At 39.7% G+C, this 21080-nt stretch overlaps 1 protein-coding gene across 1 annotated transcript in view; it reads left to right on the top strand.

Moving 5' to 3' along the window:
- Window positions 1-21080, top strand: part of ric1 (RIC1 homolog, RAB6A GEF complex partner 1) — a 39370-nt gene that overhangs the window by 4375 nt on the left and 13915 nt on the right. The window contains exons 2-6 of the mRNA XM_037117194.1: window positions 2661-2768; window positions 16558-16637; window positions 18039-18146; window positions 20211-20356; window positions 20503-20639. Of these exons, the coding sequence (XP_036973089.1) occupies window positions 2661-2768; window positions 16558-16637; window positions 18039-18146; window positions 20211-20356; window positions 20503-20639 (579 nt within the window). The remainder of the gene's footprint in view (window positions 1-2660; window positions 2769-16557; window positions 16638-18038; window positions 18147-20210; window positions 20357-20502; window positions 20640-21080) is intronic.

Genomic DNA, 21080 nt, shown 5'->3' with positions numbered 1-21080 from the left:
ACTGCGTGTAATAGTGGAAGAGCAGGGGAAATGGCAATGCAGGAGAAATGCACGAGTTGGAGTCAGTATTACATTTTAAACTATTTCAGTTTAAGTTCAGTTTAAATCATGTACACTGCTTATTTGTTTGGGATGTTGTTAAACTCAGGTCCCTCAGGGCCTATTTTTTTCTGTTGGCAGGTCCCTCATTGTGTTAGTGGGCGGTATACCTGCCTGCAAGACTGGGTGATGCACTGTGACTTTTCCAAATTTGAACAATATCTTGAATATTCCAATAACAATGAATATATAATAATGACCAAGTTATTGATAATTGATTTGAGAAAATCCCGACTTTTTTCTCATTTTCTCACTATTCCTTTTGCGCTCTGTTTTTAAGCCATTGTCCACATCCCAGAGATATTAATTTTATTGTCATAGGCGATGAAAGAAATCAGAAAATATTCACATGTGAGAAGCTAAAATCCGATAATTTTTAGATTTAACTTTTAAAAATGGCTCAAACAAGTGGTTGATGACCAAAAAGCTGCAGACTCATTTTAAAGTTGACAACTAATTGATTTAATTAATGAATTGATGCAGCGTTTAATTTACTGACCGACAGAATGGAGGGAATATGAGTGTTTTTCAGGTAGAGGGCAATGACAAAGGAAGCCAAGATAGACTTTGGTACAGTTAACGTTTAGTGCAGTTGCAGAGAAAGAGTTGAATGGTTTTGTAATATGTAATCCATAAATTAACGCAGTACATGATTTCTTTTTTGTACCAGAATACCTTTAAGTTATTTTTAAAAGATCTTCATTAGGTTCAATTATGCCCAGTTACGCCCAATTTCTCCAAAGTACGAATAGGTTAATTTGAGAAGTGTTTTGCCCAGATGTTCCATAGATCAGATGTTATGAGAATGGTAAAATTGGCACTTTAACCTCATTCATTTTAATCCAGTCCACTGCAGTACAGAGGCAAAACAAAACTGTCCATCTGGTGAGACTGCACCATATGTGATTCTATCGAGCTGCCACAGTGTTGAACTGCTTTCATCCCCAGTTCCCAAATGTAATCAAACAGGCAACCACTCATGTTCCCCCCTCTTTAAATTACAGAACACCTAATGAGTTCATTCTGATTGCAGTCTGCTATTATTGCAACCTCCAACAAGAAGAGAGGTTTCTCTTTCTGTGTCCCACTGAGCAAGCGTCACCAAGTATCATTGGCACCATAAAGATTTCATGCTACTAAAGAGACACAACCTGTTCTCTCATTACCGCGACTGGGTACAAGGTCTAATGTTGCATAGCTGGAATTACGTGACATATTTACATGACCGATCACCATTAAGTGTACAGTGCCCTGCTAATCTTGTGCAGGGACTGTTTCGTGTCCAACTGAATGTCCTCTGATGTCATGTATTGTCTACAGCCCAAAGATATTCAGTTCATTGTCAATGAGAAGGAAGGAAACCTGAAGATATCCACATTTAAGAAGCTGAAAAGAAAAACGTGACTTTTTTTTCTCTTAAAAAACAAAAAAAAAATCTAATATCAAAATAGTTCCTAACAACTAATTGATTGAATGTTGCAGCTGTTATCAACTAAATCAAAAGAGGTCACCAGAATGCTAGGAGACCTGACAGCAATGCAGCGTGCTTGTTGAAAAATAAATGAGGAGTCATGCAGCGCTCTTAGTTACGTTTTCATTATGACTCAGTAGGTATTGACTTAGCCTCAGTATTGATCATTGCTATTAAAGTAAAGCTATACAGGTTTATAACATTAGCTTTGCCAGCTGTTTCTGGTCTTCAGAAACTGACTTTATCAGCATTGCTCATCTTCAACAGCTGTTTTAACACCTGCTGGTGTTGCAATTTGTTGGTTGAAGTTACACAGTCATAAATAACTATAGTCATAAATAACAATAAAAGTTATTCTCATCTGGCTGTACATAAACATCATTCGTATTGTTTGTGGTGTTTCATTAGTAGATTGAAATGAACTGGTAGTGATGATTGCTCTGTGATCCAGATAAATATCTGCTGTGGTGATTTAAGGGTAGAGGCATATTAAGGGCAACTGCCTCAGGCAAAGTCTGTCTGTGTTGCGCGCCTGTTCATCTTTCTGTGTTGCGCAGCATGAACATCATTCTGAAGGTTTTTTATTTGCTTGCTGGGCTGAAATTGAATGCAACAGCCGGGTTTCATTACCATTTTGTTATTTAAGGACATAATTAGCATCTGTATTCAGTGCACAACATTTGCACCAGTCAACACCCAAATACAGGTTGATTGGCTTCACCCACCAGCCAAAAACCCACTGGTCATCTTTTGAGTGGCTGGTACAATTTAAACATTCACTACCCATTTAATGGGTGAACGTTAATTTTGTACCTTGTCTGTATTGCTTTTTTGCTGAAGCATCACAATTGGAGGCAGTGAAATGACTGGTGGAAAAAAAGGTTGCAATGCAAAAACATTCAGATCTCAAAACCTATTTAAATGAAACTATATGTCTTTCATTTCAACCTTGAGACAACTTTTTGGCAGTGGAAGTACATACTCAGTTGTGTAGTTTTACTTGTTGTTGTTTTTTTGTAATCATATGTGGAGAATGCAGAATGTTGAAAGTGCTAATTTTCTTTCCCATATCTCTGTTCCCCACCCACAGCCCAGTGTTTTGATAGTCAGCTATATTGAGTCTGCAAAGGCGGCGGCCCAGTTTGGCTTCTACCAGAAGGCAGAATGGAAACCAGACGACTCCATGATAGCTGTAGCCGTAAGTACACAACTCCATCTTCTCATCTTATATTTGCAGTTTGATTGATGCCCTAGTGGCCTGTTGTCTTGTAAGTACAACATGCTTAAATACAATCATAACTTGCGTGCTTACTTTAAAAATAGTATACTTACGACTGGGAAATTGACTGCTAATTTCTGTAATATAGAATGAGTGTGACTTTGCTGTTCACTCCAGATGAAGTACTCACACTTGGACCCAGAAATTATATTCTCACATTTTACACATCAGTAGAAATTCAACATTATATCATAAATAAACCATGAGAAGTCAACATCACTATGATTTGTGTTTCGTGTAGTTTTATAATAATGGTGTCTATGACAATGTTGGTGGGAATTGTTACATGACCCACATCCATTCAGTCCTCAAACCAGCCACTCACAGAGCAGTTATAATTTAAACAGCTGCATAACTAGCTGTTTCTGTAAGATCAATCTTCAGGTGTTGGATGTTTGGTTGACCTCTGCTAGAGTTGCCTTGTTTTCTCTTTTGCTTTGTCACCCTCTTGTCTTACCTGTTTTTTTTTTCCTTCTGCATTCTATTATCAGTAATTCCTTATCTTCTCATTTTGTTAGCATGTTGACTTACTGCAGGTAAAGTTGCAGTTGGCGGGTAGAAGAAGCTTCAGTAATCGAACACCAACAATAGGATTTTAACAGGATCCTTCTGTTGTGGAAAACCACAGAAGCAGCTGCAGTTGTGACTGTAGCACCTCACAGCAGAAAAAGCATGATAAATGCCAGAAAGAGAAAAATGAAAGCGTGGCTGCAATTCTCTAAACAGCAGCGTTTGTCCTATTTTTTTGCTGTTATGCTGAGCTCCAGATACAAGAAAGGTATTCCTGTGGCAATGAGAGCGGAACTGAAGAGCGCTCCCTGAGCACACTCTCTACAGCATGTTGCAACTTCACTTTTCGATTACAAAAAAAAACACACAGTGAGCAAAGGTGTTAGTGCGAAGTAAAGTTACATCTTAAGGTGCCACAAATAGCTGTAATGGAAAGTAAAGGCAGAACTGTAACTGATTCAGTATCAATACACTTGCCAATTCCTAGTCTCTCTGTAACAATGGAGCGATATTTGCGACTACAAGTAAATACCACCCATATGGTCAAATTATACACAAACTACTAATAACTACTGTATACTCAGTTTAAAGCAACAGTATGTTACTTCTCAGAGAAAGGTAGTTGATTGTTCAGGCTTTTCCCAGGTGTTTCCTCCTAATCACGATAATCTATGGTTTCTGCATTTACAAGTATCAATTTCCTTTTAAGGGAACTATTAGGAGCTCTTGATTCACTGCAGGTTGTTAAAAATGTTTGTATGATTCCTGAGACTAGACACCCATGGACTTTCATGGTCATCAACTCAGGTATAAAGTGTTTGAGAGGACTGCAAGTTGCTCGATGCTTAATGCTGCAGGAATGTAGTGTCCACCTCCAAAACAATTTAGGCTCAGAATGTGTTGCTTTAGGCGAATACTGTGGTGTTTGAAAGTTTGCCACTCGCTGTTCAAGTTACTGCCAGTTAAAGTTCAACAGTGGATTCCTCCAGGCATAAGAAAAAGACAAAAAACAACCTTGCGCTGAACTGTGACAGATGAGCCAGTCAAGGTGAAGTTAACTTCGGAGAGGCTCAACACACCGTCGAGGGGAAGGAATGATGAAGAGAGCTCACTGTCTCCTTATGTCCCACAGGGGACGATAAAAGGATTCAAGTACAGGGTTCAGCAGTAACATCCTGAAATTGCTTAAAGGCAGTAGTCTGTCTGTAGTAGATAAAAGTCACTGAACAAACTGGCCTTTAAAGTTTGGAGATAATATTTGAATGCTTCAGTTACACTTTGCTCTTTATCTAAAGTATTGTCATACTTTGTCCTGTGACTGAGTCAGTCAGCTCACAGTGAAACATTTGTTCTCTGTCAAAGTGAAACAGTAGTTCTGCTCTGTGGTTTATTGATCACAAATGTTTACTGTTCAGCTTTAATGTCTTTACTTTACAGTCTCAGAAGCCGGAGAATTGGTTATAAGGCAGGTATCAATCACCTTTGCCCTTGAACCTTGATCTCAATCTCGGCTGGTCAGGCTCATGGGTGAGCTCTATACTGGGAACAGATACGGCTATCTAAAATTGCCTACCTCAGCTCTTTTGGGGGACAAAGGAGGCCTCATTTTTTGTGGGTTTTGTGAATCAATACAGATTTACCCAAACGCTGAATGAGATAGAGTGAGGACCAGCCTGTGTCAGCTTGTTTTTTTATTCCTGTTGAAATAATCATGAAATATCTCCCTCGGGATCTTTCTTCCCGTCATTATAGCCTTACCTTAGGTAAACTCTGGAGAAGAACCCTCAACCAAAAAAAAAAAAACGATGTGCAAATTATCATCCCACGAAGCTTAAAAGACGTGATTTTAAAAATTCATGTTCATTTCCATGGAGATGAAATGGCGATGTTCTCGCAGCCAGCATGTTTCTGTATGTAAGCCCACACAAGCCTACTGATGTTGGTTGAGCCAGACCTTTCCTCCTCTGTCACGCCTCCAGTCGGATCATCAGCTGTTTGAAGTTCAGTTCCCTGAGCATATCTATCACCCATGAAAATTAGGAAGCATTGTCAGGTTAACATATGCCTGCTTTAACATTTAATAAAGAGGTGTTGCAGTTTTAATCAGCCATCAGTTTTTATGCCTTTTTGAAACATTGCATGGGCAGATAATCAACACAATTACATTGCTTTGAAGCTTAAATCACAGCAATCCAAGGTATACTGTACTAGTACATGCAGAGGATCCGTAGTCTAGAAATGGCTCAATTTTAGCCGCAATATTTTCAAGGTTAGGAATATACCTTCATTCCAATATACTCCTCAAAAATTGCTGGATTTTTCAGCACAGTCTTGTTTTGTTGACAAAATCACTCATGTACACCAAAAGTATATTATTACTTGAAAAGCAATTATCCTAATCTCATTTGTTTGCATCTTGTGTGAGACGCCAGGAGACAACAGAGTGAATGATTTCTCATGTAAATATGTAGATCAGTATTCTTCAGTCCCGGTCCTCGGGGGTGGGGGGGCCCTCACTGCATGTTTTAGTGGATTCTCTGCTCCAACACACCTGATTCAAATGATCAGCATGTCATCGAGCTCTGCTGAAGCCTGATAACGATCCATTCATTTGAATCAGGTCTGTTGGGAAGGCAAACGTCTGAAGATGGAGGGCATACTAAATAAAGAATACGGATGTAAACAGTTTCTGTGGCTCCATGAGCTTCCTGCAATTTGGATGTTGCACGTTGCCCTAGTGCAATTTCAATTATATTTCAATTAATTGTGCAGCCTTATTATTTTCTAGTCTAGTTGTGTATTTAGAGTAAATGAATATGTAAATGTGCACAATGTTACTGAATTTAATTAATATACTGTACCACTAAACAGAGAAATGATAATATAAACCAGTATCATTAATTATACCATATATCCACTGTCTACAATGAAAGTTTTGTTCAGTAATCATTGTCCTATAACAACACTTCTGGGACAGTCAGTTTCTTTTGTTCATTTGCTCATTTTTGTAGTTTGAACAGATATATGTATCGCTCTACTCACTGTTATCTACAAACATATAAACATTTTTGTAAATGATTAAAAGGCTATCTACTCTTTTACACAATTGAAGATTTTAAAAAAAGTGGGAAGTTCCTGTGTTCACTCATCATTCATAGCTAGATGAAAGGTATGTATGTAAGTATGTATGACGTCTGAGTATTGTGTTACTGAGATACCTGCTGAAGTAAGCGTGCTAACCAGCTAGCACCGACCAACTCCAACATTTCTCTCAGTCCCAACTACTATCTGCAAGGCTAACCGAGCTAACGAGCTAATGGCAGCTACAGTTAACAGCAGTAAGTGGTTACTCTTATGATATGCTATTTGTTTGGAGTATGAATTTGACAGTTGGTCAGTTCATACATACACATCATGCACCTTTAAACCTGGTGTTGATCCCTTAGTCTGGAAATTGGCAAGTATTATAATCATGATCAAAACGTACAATTAGTGTTAATATGAAAAGCTAGTTAAGTAAGTGACAAATGCACATTAAATTGGTAGATGTTTTTATTTCACAGATGCAGTTATAGTAAAGGTTTGGATGTTGATAAAACCAGCAAGATTCTGAAAGGTTTTGGTTTAGGTAGCTTGAAAGTGCTTCGAACATGATTACATTTTCAAAAGCTGTAGGAACCCTGTTTGCACAAACAGTGGCCTTGTTCAGAGAAAAGCATGTTTTGATACCCTCGGGGAGCAGAGTGGATTTATTAAGTTGTTATTTATTTACAGGATGGCATTTTATTTATTTCAGGATGGAATGTGAGTCCCTCTCATCAAGTGTAATCCCCAGTAATGAGCCTTGTCTGTGTTGAACTAATGTCTTGATACATACTGTGAAACAGAGACGGAGCAGACGGATGCTGCATCTGCTGCGTCAAACATGTTGAAGCAGACAGAGAAGTCGGAGCAGTTGTAGCTGAATCAAACTGCTTATCTGAGGATGCTCATGTAAATAAATGGGAAGCTTAAAAGGATGAGTGTGTGATGGAGGCATTTGTTTAGCTGGTAGGCATTGCTCGTGGTCTCATGCCTGTGTTTGACACAAACGTTTCTCGTAATGATTATCATCTCGTTTCAGGAAAACAAATGCAGAGCAGAATTCACTACACTTGAGCTTTACTGACTTAATTAAGAATACCTCTAAGTATTTTGACACAGAGTGGTTATGCTAATGGGAACTCAATGTGTTTTTGGTGTAACACAATGAAAAAGCAGACGCAGGGTGCAATTTTGGATGGCTGAACTTCAAGATGCATCAGCTTCGATGACATTATCTGTTTTTATTGCCGTTACTCATGATTCTGAGCGGAGCGCTATGCAGCTAAGGTGACTGTGTGAAGGAAGTGTCTTGTTGAGTAATCTCACACAAGGCAAGTGCCCAGGTCAGCAGATGACTCAATCGGCTTCCAAAGGCCATGTGATCAGCAACATACAAGGACGACCGCCAAGACCCAGACGGGCATCAAAACAAACCGCACACAGAGAATTGATTCATCAGAATCATTAGTGCCCGCTGGATAAATGCGCTGCTTTGTCTTTGTGTGTGTGCTTGTATCCATGAGTTTAAAAGTGATTCTGGTAGAACATTTATAAACTTACAGTTTTTATGGAGTCATCTTTTAATCTACAACTATTGGATTCAATGAATGAACAGTTTCCTTCGCATTTACATCTCTATAGGCAGGGTTTCGCAAAATACTGTTTGGACATTATTAATAACATAAATGATTCAGGAATTTCCTCATCAATTGATCCTGTCTGTCTGTCTGTCTGGGACAATCTGTCTGTAGTAATTCTGGACATAGTATTGCAGTTCTCCAAACATTAGAGGACGTGGGTATTCCCTGAACAGACGTTTATATTCTGTTGGTTAGGTATTTCAGCATAACAAGTCATAATGTTTGAATTCTTTTTATTCTTAGGATTTGTTTGGTCAGAGTTTCTCACACATACATTTGGAGTTTGAAAGGACAGTTCACACCAATAAATAAAATGCATATTTTCCCCTTTACTTGTAGTGCTATTTATCCATCTAGATTGTTTTGGCGTGAGTTGCTGATTTTTGGAGATATTGACCATAATGGTGCCTTCCGCCTTCTCTTGAATATATGAAATCCAAATGGCACTTGGCTTGTGCTCAAAGTGTAAAAAAACTTAAATTTCAAAACAAAACAAAACAAAACACAACAACAACTTTCAAGAAATCATGAGCCAGTTATTCAAGATAATCCACAGATGTTGTTGTGAGCAATTTCATGCAGGAACCTTTTTTTTCCTAATGAACTACACCTATAAACCATGACACTGCACAGAATGAGAGAGGAAGTAAAGTAACCTAGCACCACTGAGCCAGCTAATGTTACAGTAAAGTAGCACAGAGTAGATGCACACTTCCTATGCATTTTTGGATTTTGGTGTGAGCATATTACTGCTTAATCTGAAACCAACCAATGAATTCATATATGTAAGTTGTTGCAGCCTTGTATGCCAAGAGTTCAGTTTTTCCCTTTTTTCATTTTCATGTTCCAACATTACATTAGTCCATCTAATCCAACATCTTTAAGTAAACACTGGCAGGAAATACTGTCAAGGCCACAAGAGGCTTTTTGGAAGTCAGCGTGGAAGAGGGAAGGGTATGTTTCTCCCAAAACATTGCTGCTTGTCCTCGAAGCCACTCTTCTGAAAATACTGGGTCAGGTGGTATGGGGGCTACAACAACACACACACACACACACACACACAGTAGTTTATCATCAAATAGAATGTTACATGAGTTCATTTAAAGCAGAGGTGAAATCTTTGGAAATGTCTTCAAAATTCCAGACAGTTGCCAGTAAAAATACAGTTCTCGAGGTCTCTAATGGCGTCATCTAAATGCTTTAACTTGCCATTTAATGTCAACAAAGAAATTATTGAAATAAAATATTGGAATAAGTAACACAACTTATTAGCACGATGACCTCTTTCTCAGAATTTCCTTTTCATCCCTGCCTCTTTTAGTGATGCCAAAATACACATGAATGAATGCCGTGAATGTGTCTGGGAAAGCACTAAGTCAGGCTCGGTCCCAGGCCCGCCAAGCCAAACACAACAGGGAGCAGGTGGAGGAGTTTAAAAATACCAGGGCACTCACTCACTCACTTCCTGGGCTCCACAAACACAGGGTTTATTTCTGAGTCGTGACTGGTGAAAGTGTTAAATGTCAGTTCAAACAGTTAATTTGTGGCAAAAATGTGTTTTGACTGGAACAACCACAGAACCACGAAGCATACGTAATTTGCAACAGAAATCCCTCATTAATGCCAACAGTGTTGCTCTCCAAATGTGAGCTGCTGCTGCCGCCACTGCTGCTGCATTTTGTGTTTTTTCTTTTCATTCCTCTTTTCGGGTTTACTCTTGCTGTCAATCACACTTCCTGTCTAACAGGAAATATCTATAGGTTAAGAGTTTGTTAACTTTGTGAGGTGTCAGTGGAAGTCAAGTCATAGTGAGATCTACTAACTAGAAGCTCCTTTCAGACTTCCTGAAAAAGCAGTTGAGTTCAGAGTCTAGACAAAAAGTGATCTGATGTTTAAAATGTAGCCCTAGCTTTCACTTGGTGCTTTTGATGATTTTGCTTAAAAGAATGAATCCATATTAACTGTTGCATGTTTTTCCGTCAAAGCATGCAGAAGGTTACGATGACCCGCACATTGCACAAGCTGTGCCGTGTTTTGACTAGCTTTTATCTTAGCGAGCCATAACTCTTCTCACCCTCTCTAGCTGTGTAGTTTGATTATAGGGTTAACACTTGGTAGAAGTCAGGGACTGTCAAAACAATACCAGCAGTGCTCAGGCAGACAGATCAGGTATCAGATCAGGAACTGTACTGATCAATAACTGTATACCAGTATCTAAACCAGTATCAAACCAGTATTGATCAAGTTAGTGAAAGTATCAAGAATCAAGCCAATACTAACCCACACCAATAATATACTGATGTCGAACCAGCACCATACCAGAACTGAGACCAATGACACCAAATCAACACTGCTATCAGCATTGATCATTTCCAGTACTGATACCCATGCAGCTAATGTATTGACCAGTTCCAATTGACACCGGTAACGGATCAAACGTAAAATGTACGCAACCCTTCCAGGCTGTAGCCTTTAATGCAACTACCAGCTGTTTCCCAGATGTTTGGCTGCTCACACACCCTGCAGACCTCGAGGCTAACGTAATCACCCTCTAAAACCATGGCTAGGGCTATCTTTAGCTGTGTGTGTGTGTGTGTGTGTGTGTGTGTGTGTGTGCGTGTGTGTGCGTGTGCGTTTGCAAGACCGAGAATGCAAGAGACACAGCTAAAGTAATTTACTGAGTGAGACGGACGGACTTTTTCTGTGGCAGGAGTCAAGAAAGGATGAAGTTCTTCAAACAGGGGAAATACTTTTTCGCTCTTCTCGTGTGTGTTTTGGGATCTGTCCGAGACCAAAATGTTCCCTCTCTGCTTTTAGACTCTCAGTACTCAGGAAGCATTTTTCTGGTGCATTTTTCTACTGCACAGACTTTGTTATACATGCATTAAAGTATATGTTATTAGCTTAAATAAATGCACTCCTTGTAGGTGAAGAAGAGAAATGTTTGATGTTAAACATATACATATTTTACTATTTCTTCTGCTCGTACAGCAGAATGCTTGGAAATGGGAAGCAGTCTCATGAAACTGCTCATTCAGCATTCTCTGCAGCATTTTATGTTTTGTAAACAGATGCAACCCTCGGGTTCCCATTTTATCTCTATTATACACACACTGGATTAGGTGGTTTTCTTTCCCTCCTTGATCACACAGCCAGTGAATTCTGTCTTGTTGGAAAGTAAAGTAAGATTTTATCTGACGTGTTGGTCAGGTTTTAGAAGATTTAAATTTGTATAAAGGACACATTTTTGGTTTTAAATTAGTCTATCATGTCTAAACTCCAATTAAAGTATTCCTACTATCTTATGTCATCATTTTTTGTACAAAAGATAAATTACTGCACTGATAAATTAACTTAATTTATGCATTACATTTGGCTGTACGCTTTTACTGCTCTGCTCCTGGTCACATATTGGTTTACTCAGCTATCAATTATACATAATCCCTTCCCAGTTAGGAAAGATAAAGTGGTAGTAGTAATGGCATACTAGTGAGTGATGAGACTGTTGCTCCTGTAATCAACTTTAATGTAGAATAGAGTCATAAACTGCCGCATAGATGGATCAGAGGTCTCAAGTCTTCTCATGCTTCAGTCAGGACTGTCTGGCCGCTGGGTGTTTTCAAGCCACATTTGGCCAGGCTGCAGTTACAGATGAACCCATATGCCTCTCCCATCACATGCTTGTGCACTGTTTGTACTTGTTAAAAGTCTATGCTGGTTGCTACTGTTTCATAGCTCAACAAACCTAATGTCTGTGATGTGCATGAGTGGTCACAGTTAAAAAAAAAAGTGCACTTAAGTTAAAGGAATCGCTGCAGAGAAGGACCTGTGTGGACCTCAGGAGCTTGTTTAAACATGCAGAAGAGAGTCCCTGGTGTACACTATTACATGGTGTACAGTTTTCTGCTGACTTGCCACTTTCTCTGTAGAAACCACCATCTCTTATTCAACTTGCAATCCTGAACTGGATTAGTTTCTGAGTCAGCTTGTTCCTCTTCATTTCTGTTGTTTATGTCTGCACAACAGCATTAAATCAATCCTTTGTTGTTCCCCTTTTTCTAAATGTGACGCATTGCATCGTCTCAGTTGGTTTGGGTACAAGTACCAACTGAGAAAGAGGAAGTGTAACATGACAAAATCTAAAACCTTATCCTCTGTCCTATAGTTACAGTACCATCTGTTATGTGTCTGGCATATTTTTGAGTATATCTATGCACAAAAGATATCAAGTTGTTCAGAGAAACCGGGTGAAAGCAGGATGTCATAAACCACATATCACCAACTCACTTTATTGTGAAACCCAAGTTTACATGCACTCTGATCATATTTGCAGTCCTGTAACTGCAGCTGGAGATTACATCAATCATTCGAAGATGCATTAGTCTGGTCTGCAGGCTCACAAGAGACTTTTGGGAGCACCACCAACTGGTTCACTAGCTGCTGTTTTCACTATCTTTTGTGTTACTACTCCCATTTGTCAGGGAAGACATAAAGAGAAAAGTTTTTACGCCTCCCCCACACTGAGCCACGAGGTGCATTTTGCCTTTTGAATGTCTGTGCCTGCGCATTTATTGGGCCTTACGCTGACAATGACCGACATCCTGCCTCTTCCTGTATCGTTATCTATGCATGTGTGAATGTCCCAAGAGCACCACCAACCACTCACCGGAGACACATCACAGTTGTCGCCTCTCTCTCTTAATTTCCCATCCCTTTCATCCACAGTTTTTCACATATCTGATGAGACGAGTAAAGCTAATCATTGTCCCGTGAAGAGATGAATGGGTGTGTGAATGCTTTCATGTATCTGGTGTGATCAAGCTACAGATGAAAGGGACGAGATGCTGAGAGTGGGAGACACTGCTGAAGTTCCTTGTAGGTTGCCAAATAGTTTTCCCGCCCCTCCCCCCCTCCCATCATACTTCACTGAGGTTCCCTGCCTCCTGTAATTGACATGCTTTTGAAGTACAGTAGCAGGCTAGTCACACTCGCATTTCCTTTCTGAGCCCAAATGGACCCCCTGTGGGAAAGAAGCCTTGTCTGAATTTGTGAATACGTGTGTTCAGTAGGGAGCTCCTGGGACCGAAAACTATATATTGTTATTAGTTTATGTTACTTTTTACTTTTCATTCACTATTTTTAAGAGTTAGATATTGTAATTTTTATTGTACATTTATTTATTGGAGAGATATACTTACCATTACCATTATACTTACCATACAGTTTTCCAACCCCTCTTGAAAAACTGTGTCTAGTTAGATGTTGGTGGTTCTGCCAAACAACTTCCCTTCTAAACTTCTCTGATGGTTTCATTTACATAGCTGTTTGAGGCCCAGCAAGGTTAAATGACCCAGCATTTCACCAAAAAAGCAAAAATAATTTCCAAAAAATGAAAACAGATTTATGCGGCAGAACTGTTTTTTCCTTTTCTTTTCCTCTTTTTTTCTCAAAAAAAAAAAAAGGCATTTCATGATCCTTAGGAATGGTCTGATCCCTAGGTTTTGAGTAAACAGCCTGACCGACAAATTAGCTCCACCCCAGCCATTAAAAAGCAGCTCATACATTTGTTTATTAGCATTAACAATCTCGGAATGCTATATCACAAAATATCAGTAACGGGGGATATTTTTGGTAAACCAGCTTTACTTAATAATCTAGATTTAGCTGAGAATGCTTCTGTACATTTACAAGTAGACCATTGAATGCAGGTAGTTGTACATTGCTGTACCTTTACTTATATCTAAGTAAATGATCTGAATATTTCCTCCACCACTGCAATTAAACCATGGAGATAAACATTCCCCAGTGTAACATATTGGTTTTACATTCAGCCCTTGAGAGAAGTGAGAACAGACACGGTGGTCTCCTATTTGTACTCACTTCAATGTGTGCCTAAAAATGTCACAGTGTCTATTTTTCAATGCATTTCAAACATTTCCTGTTGTTTCAATAGCAAATACGCAGAAATGTGCAGCCTCGGAGGCAGTGCCCGCTCTCTGACTGCTCAATTGTATTCATATGTGGACGGCATGTTAGTCTTTAATAACTAACTAGGTCATTGTAATGAGACTGCGTCTTCATCTTTAGCTATATTTAGTGCTAACAAGAATATGATGAAGTGGCTGTTTTAACACTATCTCATCTATGTCCTCTAATCTCACTTACACACGAAATTAAACTCTTCAAAGGCCATGATGGTTTTTAATCGGTGTTTTTTGTCACATTCATGTGTTACAGACTGTGACTGAAGTCAGTAATGTTGTTTTGAAGATGGTGAAAAATATGGGAATCTTTTTGTTTTTTAATGTATGACAACTTCAAACAGCTAGCTCACCGATTCAGTTCGCCACATCTGTGTCTGAATGGTTGATGGTTGGCTCTGACAGTATAGGATGTTGCCCCTGTCCTCACCCTCTGCCTCAACAAATATTTGAACAGTAACATAGAGATATGTAGTATTTGAAGGATCAAAAGGCTTTTTGGGCAGCTTTTTTTCTTTTTTTTCTCCAATATTTTCTGGTTTCTTTTACTCTGTGACAGTAAAGTAAATATCTTTGGGTCATTTCGGACAAAAACAACATTTGAGGATATTGTTATGGCCTTTTGGAAACATGGAAACAAATCAATTAACGAGAAAATAATCTTGTCACAGTTACAGTGACTTGTGTTGCCATTAGTAAGATTCAAACAGATTCAAAGGGTTTGTTTTCACATTAAGATGTTCAGTATTTGAAGGATCAAAAGACCATTTAGGTTGCTGTATGATGAAAGTTTGGACTTTTTGTATTGTTTTTTGCAATCAGCAGCTTTGTGGAGTTCCAAGGCTGTTAATGGATTTAGCAGGCCTCAGTTTGGCTCTGTCCTCACTTTATTTTCGAGTTGAGCTTCATGTCACTGCTGGCTTTACACTCTCTCTAGTTTGTGTCTTCTCATTGCTATGGTAATGTGTTGGCCAGGGACTAACAACACTTTCGCCACACTAGAAAAGTCAAGGGTTACTTCAGTGCGCGGCACCCAACTATTAGCAAACCATGGCTGTACAGTGTAGCACAAATGAATAAAACAGCGTAGTAGAGTAGTATAAGGAGACTGGTGGTTTGTGCAGCGAACTCACTTTGGTTCCAGGGGGTTCTGTAGCTGTCTTTTTATCAACCTTACTGCTGACAGTGGAGTTAAGATCAGGTTTCGTGTCTTGTTTCAGTCTGCCGGCTCAATTTCAGCAGTTTCCCTGACGCCACTTTGTGTCGGCGTGTGTGTGTGTGTCAGTGTGGTTGTGGAAAAAGGCACTGTTGAAATATTTTCCTCACACACAATTATATAATGTTTTGAAATCATAGATACTGTGAGCTTCTCCACAGAATGGAGTCTGGAGCGAGTGTGTTTCAAAATGCTGACAATTTTGTTTTTGGGCACCATTATCAGTAAGAGCAGCAGTTTAGATCGGCGTATATAATAAATGAGCAGATTTCAGTACACAACAATAAGCTTAGAAGACTTGTATAAAAGCAGTCTAAATTGCAACTAAAACAAAATGATCAACTTCAGCTCAGTCTGTTTAGGTTTGGGCAGTGCAGAGAACTTCAAGCATCATTTCCTCTTTGCATACAAATATCTTTCTATCTATAACAGTAGTCGTGTTGCAAGTGTCATCCATATATAGTTCATACCTGAATGTAAATGTAACATGAAATATCCTAAAAGACTCACTTAATCCCAAGTAATCCTGGTATTCCAGTAATTGTTTGTCAAAAGATTCAGATGAACTGAGCCAAGATAGACACATCTGCATTACACAATACAGGTGTGGATTTTGTTTTCTTGGGAAAACCCACAGGATTAGAAGATCCTATTTTAACTAGGATACACTGTGTACATGATACTGTATGAATCTGTCTGTCGGTGTCATTGGAATCACAGTGACCTCAGCTCTAACCCCTGGATCTGGAACTGCAGCTTTATTCAAACGGCATTATCGATGCAGGGGAGTGATGATGCAAGGGGATTATCAGCGACTAATGTAACAGCATCAGTAGCTTAGATCTACATCTAAGTATGAATTTGGTTGAGTTGGCCAAGAATTTATGTGAAAGTGCATGTTTAAGTGGCATTTTGCAGTCTGATGCAGCTTCAATTTGCAGCCAGTAACCTCACTCCCCCATCTCCTGTCATGGCAACGGATGATGTTTCTTTCTTAAGTGATGAACCTCTTTCTTCCCTCCTGTCCTCTCATTATTGTGTTCCCCTGCTGCCTCAAAAATCCATTGAGTGACATTGCACATTTGTGATGACATTTAAATAATGAAAAGAAATTTGACTTTTAAATTTGCATCCTCATCCATTTTTACAGCCTTCCCCGCGTTTTCTCTCACACACATTTTTGGGTTATTTGTGTTCTGACACAACCCTCGCAAGATAGTCGCTGAGCAGTTTTATATATGCATTTGTAATGACAATCCTATCCTCTCTTTTGTCAGACTGCCAAAGGCTACATCCTCCTGTTTGATGTGCTGGGTAGAGGAGATGACAAGTACCTCTATGAGCCTGTCTATCCAAGGTGAGCACACAAACTCTCACACAGCATCGAAACAGACATAGGGAATGGAAGCAGAAGGGGCCAAGCTGTTGCAGGGATCGTTAAAGCATTAAAGAGCCATTTAGCCGTCATTACTTTGCATGTTATATCAATCTTCAGTGATACCTGTATCTCCTGTGAAAACATTATTGCATATGCAAAATGCTATTCATGTGCAGTTTGAATTGATTAGTAGAAATACTTGTTTGTACTGAGGCACTTATGCTACATTCCAGTCTAAGTTGGGGGTTGGAACTTCCCAGTTTTATCCTGAAGTGTTCCAGATGCATAACAGTAAACAAAAAACATGGCTGACTGTGACAAAATGATGGTTCTTTGGCAAGTGTACACAGAATTGAACTTTAAGCAGTTCAGCCTCCTTGCATATACAGTGTAATCTAAACTTTTATTCTTGGAACTGAACTACGGTATATACAAATACTGTAGTTTACAGACACATCATGACACCCCCCCCCCCCCTTCAGTGCTGCCATTATTGTGTGACCGGTAGTCGGGTAGATGGGTTTGCCCCAGGTTCACAAGTAGAAACTCCTACTTGATGGCGCATTCCATTGTACTTTTTCTAGCAGGAGGCTGGAGATGTTCAGGTTCTGAGTTCTCTCAAACAGAGTGTTTGCTACACATGTTTGCTTTTCTTTTGGAAGTGTTTGCGTACTGCTGCTCATCTTTGAAGAAGAACATTAAGGCCTAAAACAGGCTGAGTCTCGTTAGCAAGTAGCCAGCAGCTGTCTGTCAGTGCAGCTGGCAAGCAGTACTAGTAGGAATATAAGAGAGCTTTGCAACTTAATCCCGTTATGCAATGTTTTCTTCGCTCATAACCAAATATGCAAGTAACAATAAGCAGTGTTTACACATGGGTTGGATGCAGGTAGTGAAGTTTTATCCACCACAGAATTTTCACTGTGACAGGTTCACTTCATGGTCAGACGTCTGTGGACGCCCCAGCATAACAGCCATATGCGATGAGTTAACATCTCATTCCAAAACTATGGGACTGTGAGGCTTTCCAAAGAGCCCGCTTCCAACAACACACTAAAGTATGCACACAGGGGTGTCGCATGTTTTTCTCTCTTCTTTCACTAATCCTTCCATTTTTGTGCTTTGTATACTGGATGTATTGTGTGTGTGTGTGTCTGTGTGTCTGTGTGTGCGTGTGTGTGTGTGCTGCTTGTAAGGCATTGTGTCTAGTGTGTATGTGTGTGTAGATGTGTGTGTTCCACATTCTTCACAGCATACCAGCAGAGGTCTGGACAAGTTGGGGCCTATCCAGTGCTCCTTTTCAGCCCTGAGTTAAAATGTTGCCTAACACATTAGTGAAAATGATATCTGTATTTGTGTTAATGTGTTTTTGTGTTTGCACAGAGGAAGTACTCGTTTGAAAGTGACACCGGGTTATAAGGAGGAGCAATGTGCCCCCGCTTTGTCTTTAGAGATGAAGAAGCCTGTGGATCTGGAGGCCCCCATCACCAGGTAGGATGAAGTCTTACTGTACTTTAATCTCTTTGTTTGTGTCTCTTTGTGTTTCACTCTGTTGTGTCTACCTGTCTGTCTCTTCCTCGTACAGATATCAGCTCAGTTTTTACAGGGGCTGAGGCACACATATGCTTGTTTTGTTTTTTTATGTTGTTTTTCACCACTGTACATTTTCATGCACAGAAAGTTTCTCCTGATTTCAAAAAACTAATGTAAAATCTTGTAAATTACACACTGACAATATGCCTCTCATTAAGCTTGGAACAGGGTTAAAGCAGGCGCTGGAAAGCCTAGAAAAAGCTTATTTTTTTTAATGTGGTCTTTTCAGGGTTTAAAAACATGCTTGGATTTTGGATAAAGTACTTGAAATTGTAACTTTATTAATTTCATAATAAATGGCTTGGTGGCTCAGCAGGGCTTTGTAGGATGTCAAGTGTACTTACAGACACTTAACACATTTTCAAACATTTTTTGAAACACTTTTTTTTACTTTGTTTTACTTTCATTTGTCACCCTTCCGAAACATTATTTTAGAAAAACATAAGAAAAATGTATAGGAGCCCTGTTTAAAGTCATTTTGACTGACTCGCAGTTTGAGCTGTGAAGGACATGGTGTCCTTTAAAGAAATGTCTCTTCTTCCTCTTATGGAAAGTCAGCACTGGCAGTAATAGATGGCTGAGGTGTGACGAGAAGCTGAGCTCCTCCACTCTTGTCAGTTGTAAACAGAGAGGCCTGCTCAGAGAAATACATGAATCTGCAGAGAAGGAGGAGGGAGCTGAGAGGGACGAGTGATGGACAGATGAATAGAGGTGGGTGGAAGGGTTTAGTGATGATTGATGAAAGGAAGGGATGACAGAAGGAACATTTTTGAATTCAGTGCTAGCTTCACTGTTGCCTAGAGCATTCAAATCAGCCTCATGCATTTTGGGGTCAGTATTGAGACTGTGTTCAGATGCTGACAACGCATTTTGCCTGTTTGGAATTCCTGACCTCACATGGGAGTGTGTTGGATAAAAGCCAGCGTTTGTTATAGAGCAGCAAGGATTACTCAATTAATCAATTAGTCATCGACTCCTAAATTTATCTTCAACTCTTTTGATGATTGAATAATCGATTTGAGTTTTGCTTGTTTTTTTCCAAGTTCAAACTCCAGTTTTAACTTTCTTTCCTTCTCTTTTGTGACTGCAAACTAAATATCTTTGGGTTGTGGACAAAACAACATATTGAGGACGTCATCTTTGGCTTTGGGAACACTGACCAACCTTTTTAACTATTTCTAGGCATTTTATAGCTCAAACAACATTTTCACCTTCCCTTTTATCTCCCCCCACATCCTCACATCCAACTTGATGTCTTTGTTTCCTGAGTGATAAGAACCATCACTCTGCCAGCCTTCTGTTCGACTTTCTTTTTGTTCATATTTTTTGTTTATCTGGTGTTTATATTGTCTCGGTCTTTCATGTCCTTGTGTGTATCCGTCACATCTCCCTCCGCTGTCTCGGCTCGATGGAGATTGTGGGGTAGTCATCTGAATGAGAGCGCTCTGTTGGCATTTTGCAGGCACAGCTTGATTGTGCAGGAGATGAGTGGGTGTCTCCTGCTGTGCAACTACAGTAGAAGACTTCGCCTCCTCCACAGCCCAAGTCCTCTGTGCTTCACTTCCTGTTATTTCTCTCTTTCTGACTACTGCTTTTCTCCTCTTGGTTGTCCCAGCGTGCTATCGCTCATACTCACAGAAGACAATTAAGCGCTTCACATACAAACAAACACACTCTTGTTTGTTCCTTTGTGTATTAGAAGACAGTGAGAGTTGGCAGGGGCAGCTATGTGGCCTCATCACAGCTGGCCAGTAAAAGTTTGACTCGGAGTGCACAGCTGGATGATGACTGGTCCACTGTTTTTTCTAACACTCTGACGTTTGTTATCTCATTCCTATCCTTCCAAACCTTCCTACCTACCACCCTTGCCTGTTTTCTTTTACTAACTCCTCCACATTTTTGTGTTTTTTTTTCCTTTGAACCTCAGTGCTCATTTTTGCATTTCTGCTTCTTTCCCACCAGTCTGCAGTCCCTCCAGGAGGACTTACTGGTGTGCACCGCAGACGGCTACCTCCACGTGCTGCACTGGGACGGGTTAGGCAGCAACGGACGCAAGGCCATCTGCCTCACTACAATCCCCTTCTCTCTAGACCTGCAGTCGGCTCGAGGTTAGATTAGACTTGATCCTAGTTGTGTTAACAGAAGTTTCCAGTCACCTCCTAATGTTGGGAAATAAGTTTTAAATAAAAAGTTGGACTCTATTAAAAAACATTTGTTGCATAGAATACTTCAGCCTCTGTATGTGTGTGCATAGGTGGTCCCTCCCTGGACCTGGAAGGAGTGTATATCCGTTGTATGGAGTATTGTGTGACCCTGGATGGCTTTGCTGTGGTACTGAGTGACGGACGCCTGGGCTTTATCACACCTCTCAGCAACACCATCACTGCAGATGTAAGGATATACTCACAGACACCAAATCCAAACCTTGATTAAGGCTGTCAGAGCATCAGATTTTCACTACACGATTATTTTGGCCTGAAGAATTAATGTTAAAAATATTTGCTCATCCATAGAAATTTCCAAAAAATGACTCAGACAGTTTCACCCTTGACTTTGGTTATTGTGTGTTTTCTGGCGAATGATCTGCACTCAAAATACAAGTGTTGGAGTTTGAAGAGATACTTGATCAACAAAATTGTACAGAAGTATACAAAAACAACAATAAAATTGTTTTAAAATAAATGATAAATACTGTTGTCAGTTTTATGGTGGTTGGCAACCAGTATTTAAGGTGCATAATCGCCACCCACTGAGAATGTAAAGAAGCAGTAATGACTTTAAGAGTTGATGCATTATCTACACAATATTATCGTATTATTTTTATCAACAGGT

The sequence above is a fragment of the Acanthopagrus latus genome, chromosome 12, assembly GCF_904848185.1.
Source record: "Acanthopagrus latus isolate v.2019 chromosome 12, fAcaLat1.1, whole genome shotgun sequence".
NCBI lineage: Eukaryota > Metazoa > Chordata > Actinopteri > Spariformes > Sparidae > Acanthopagrus > Acanthopagrus latus.
The sequence above is the reverse complement of the archived record's forward strand: the minus strand, read 5'-3'. Positions and strand labels throughout refer to the sequence as shown.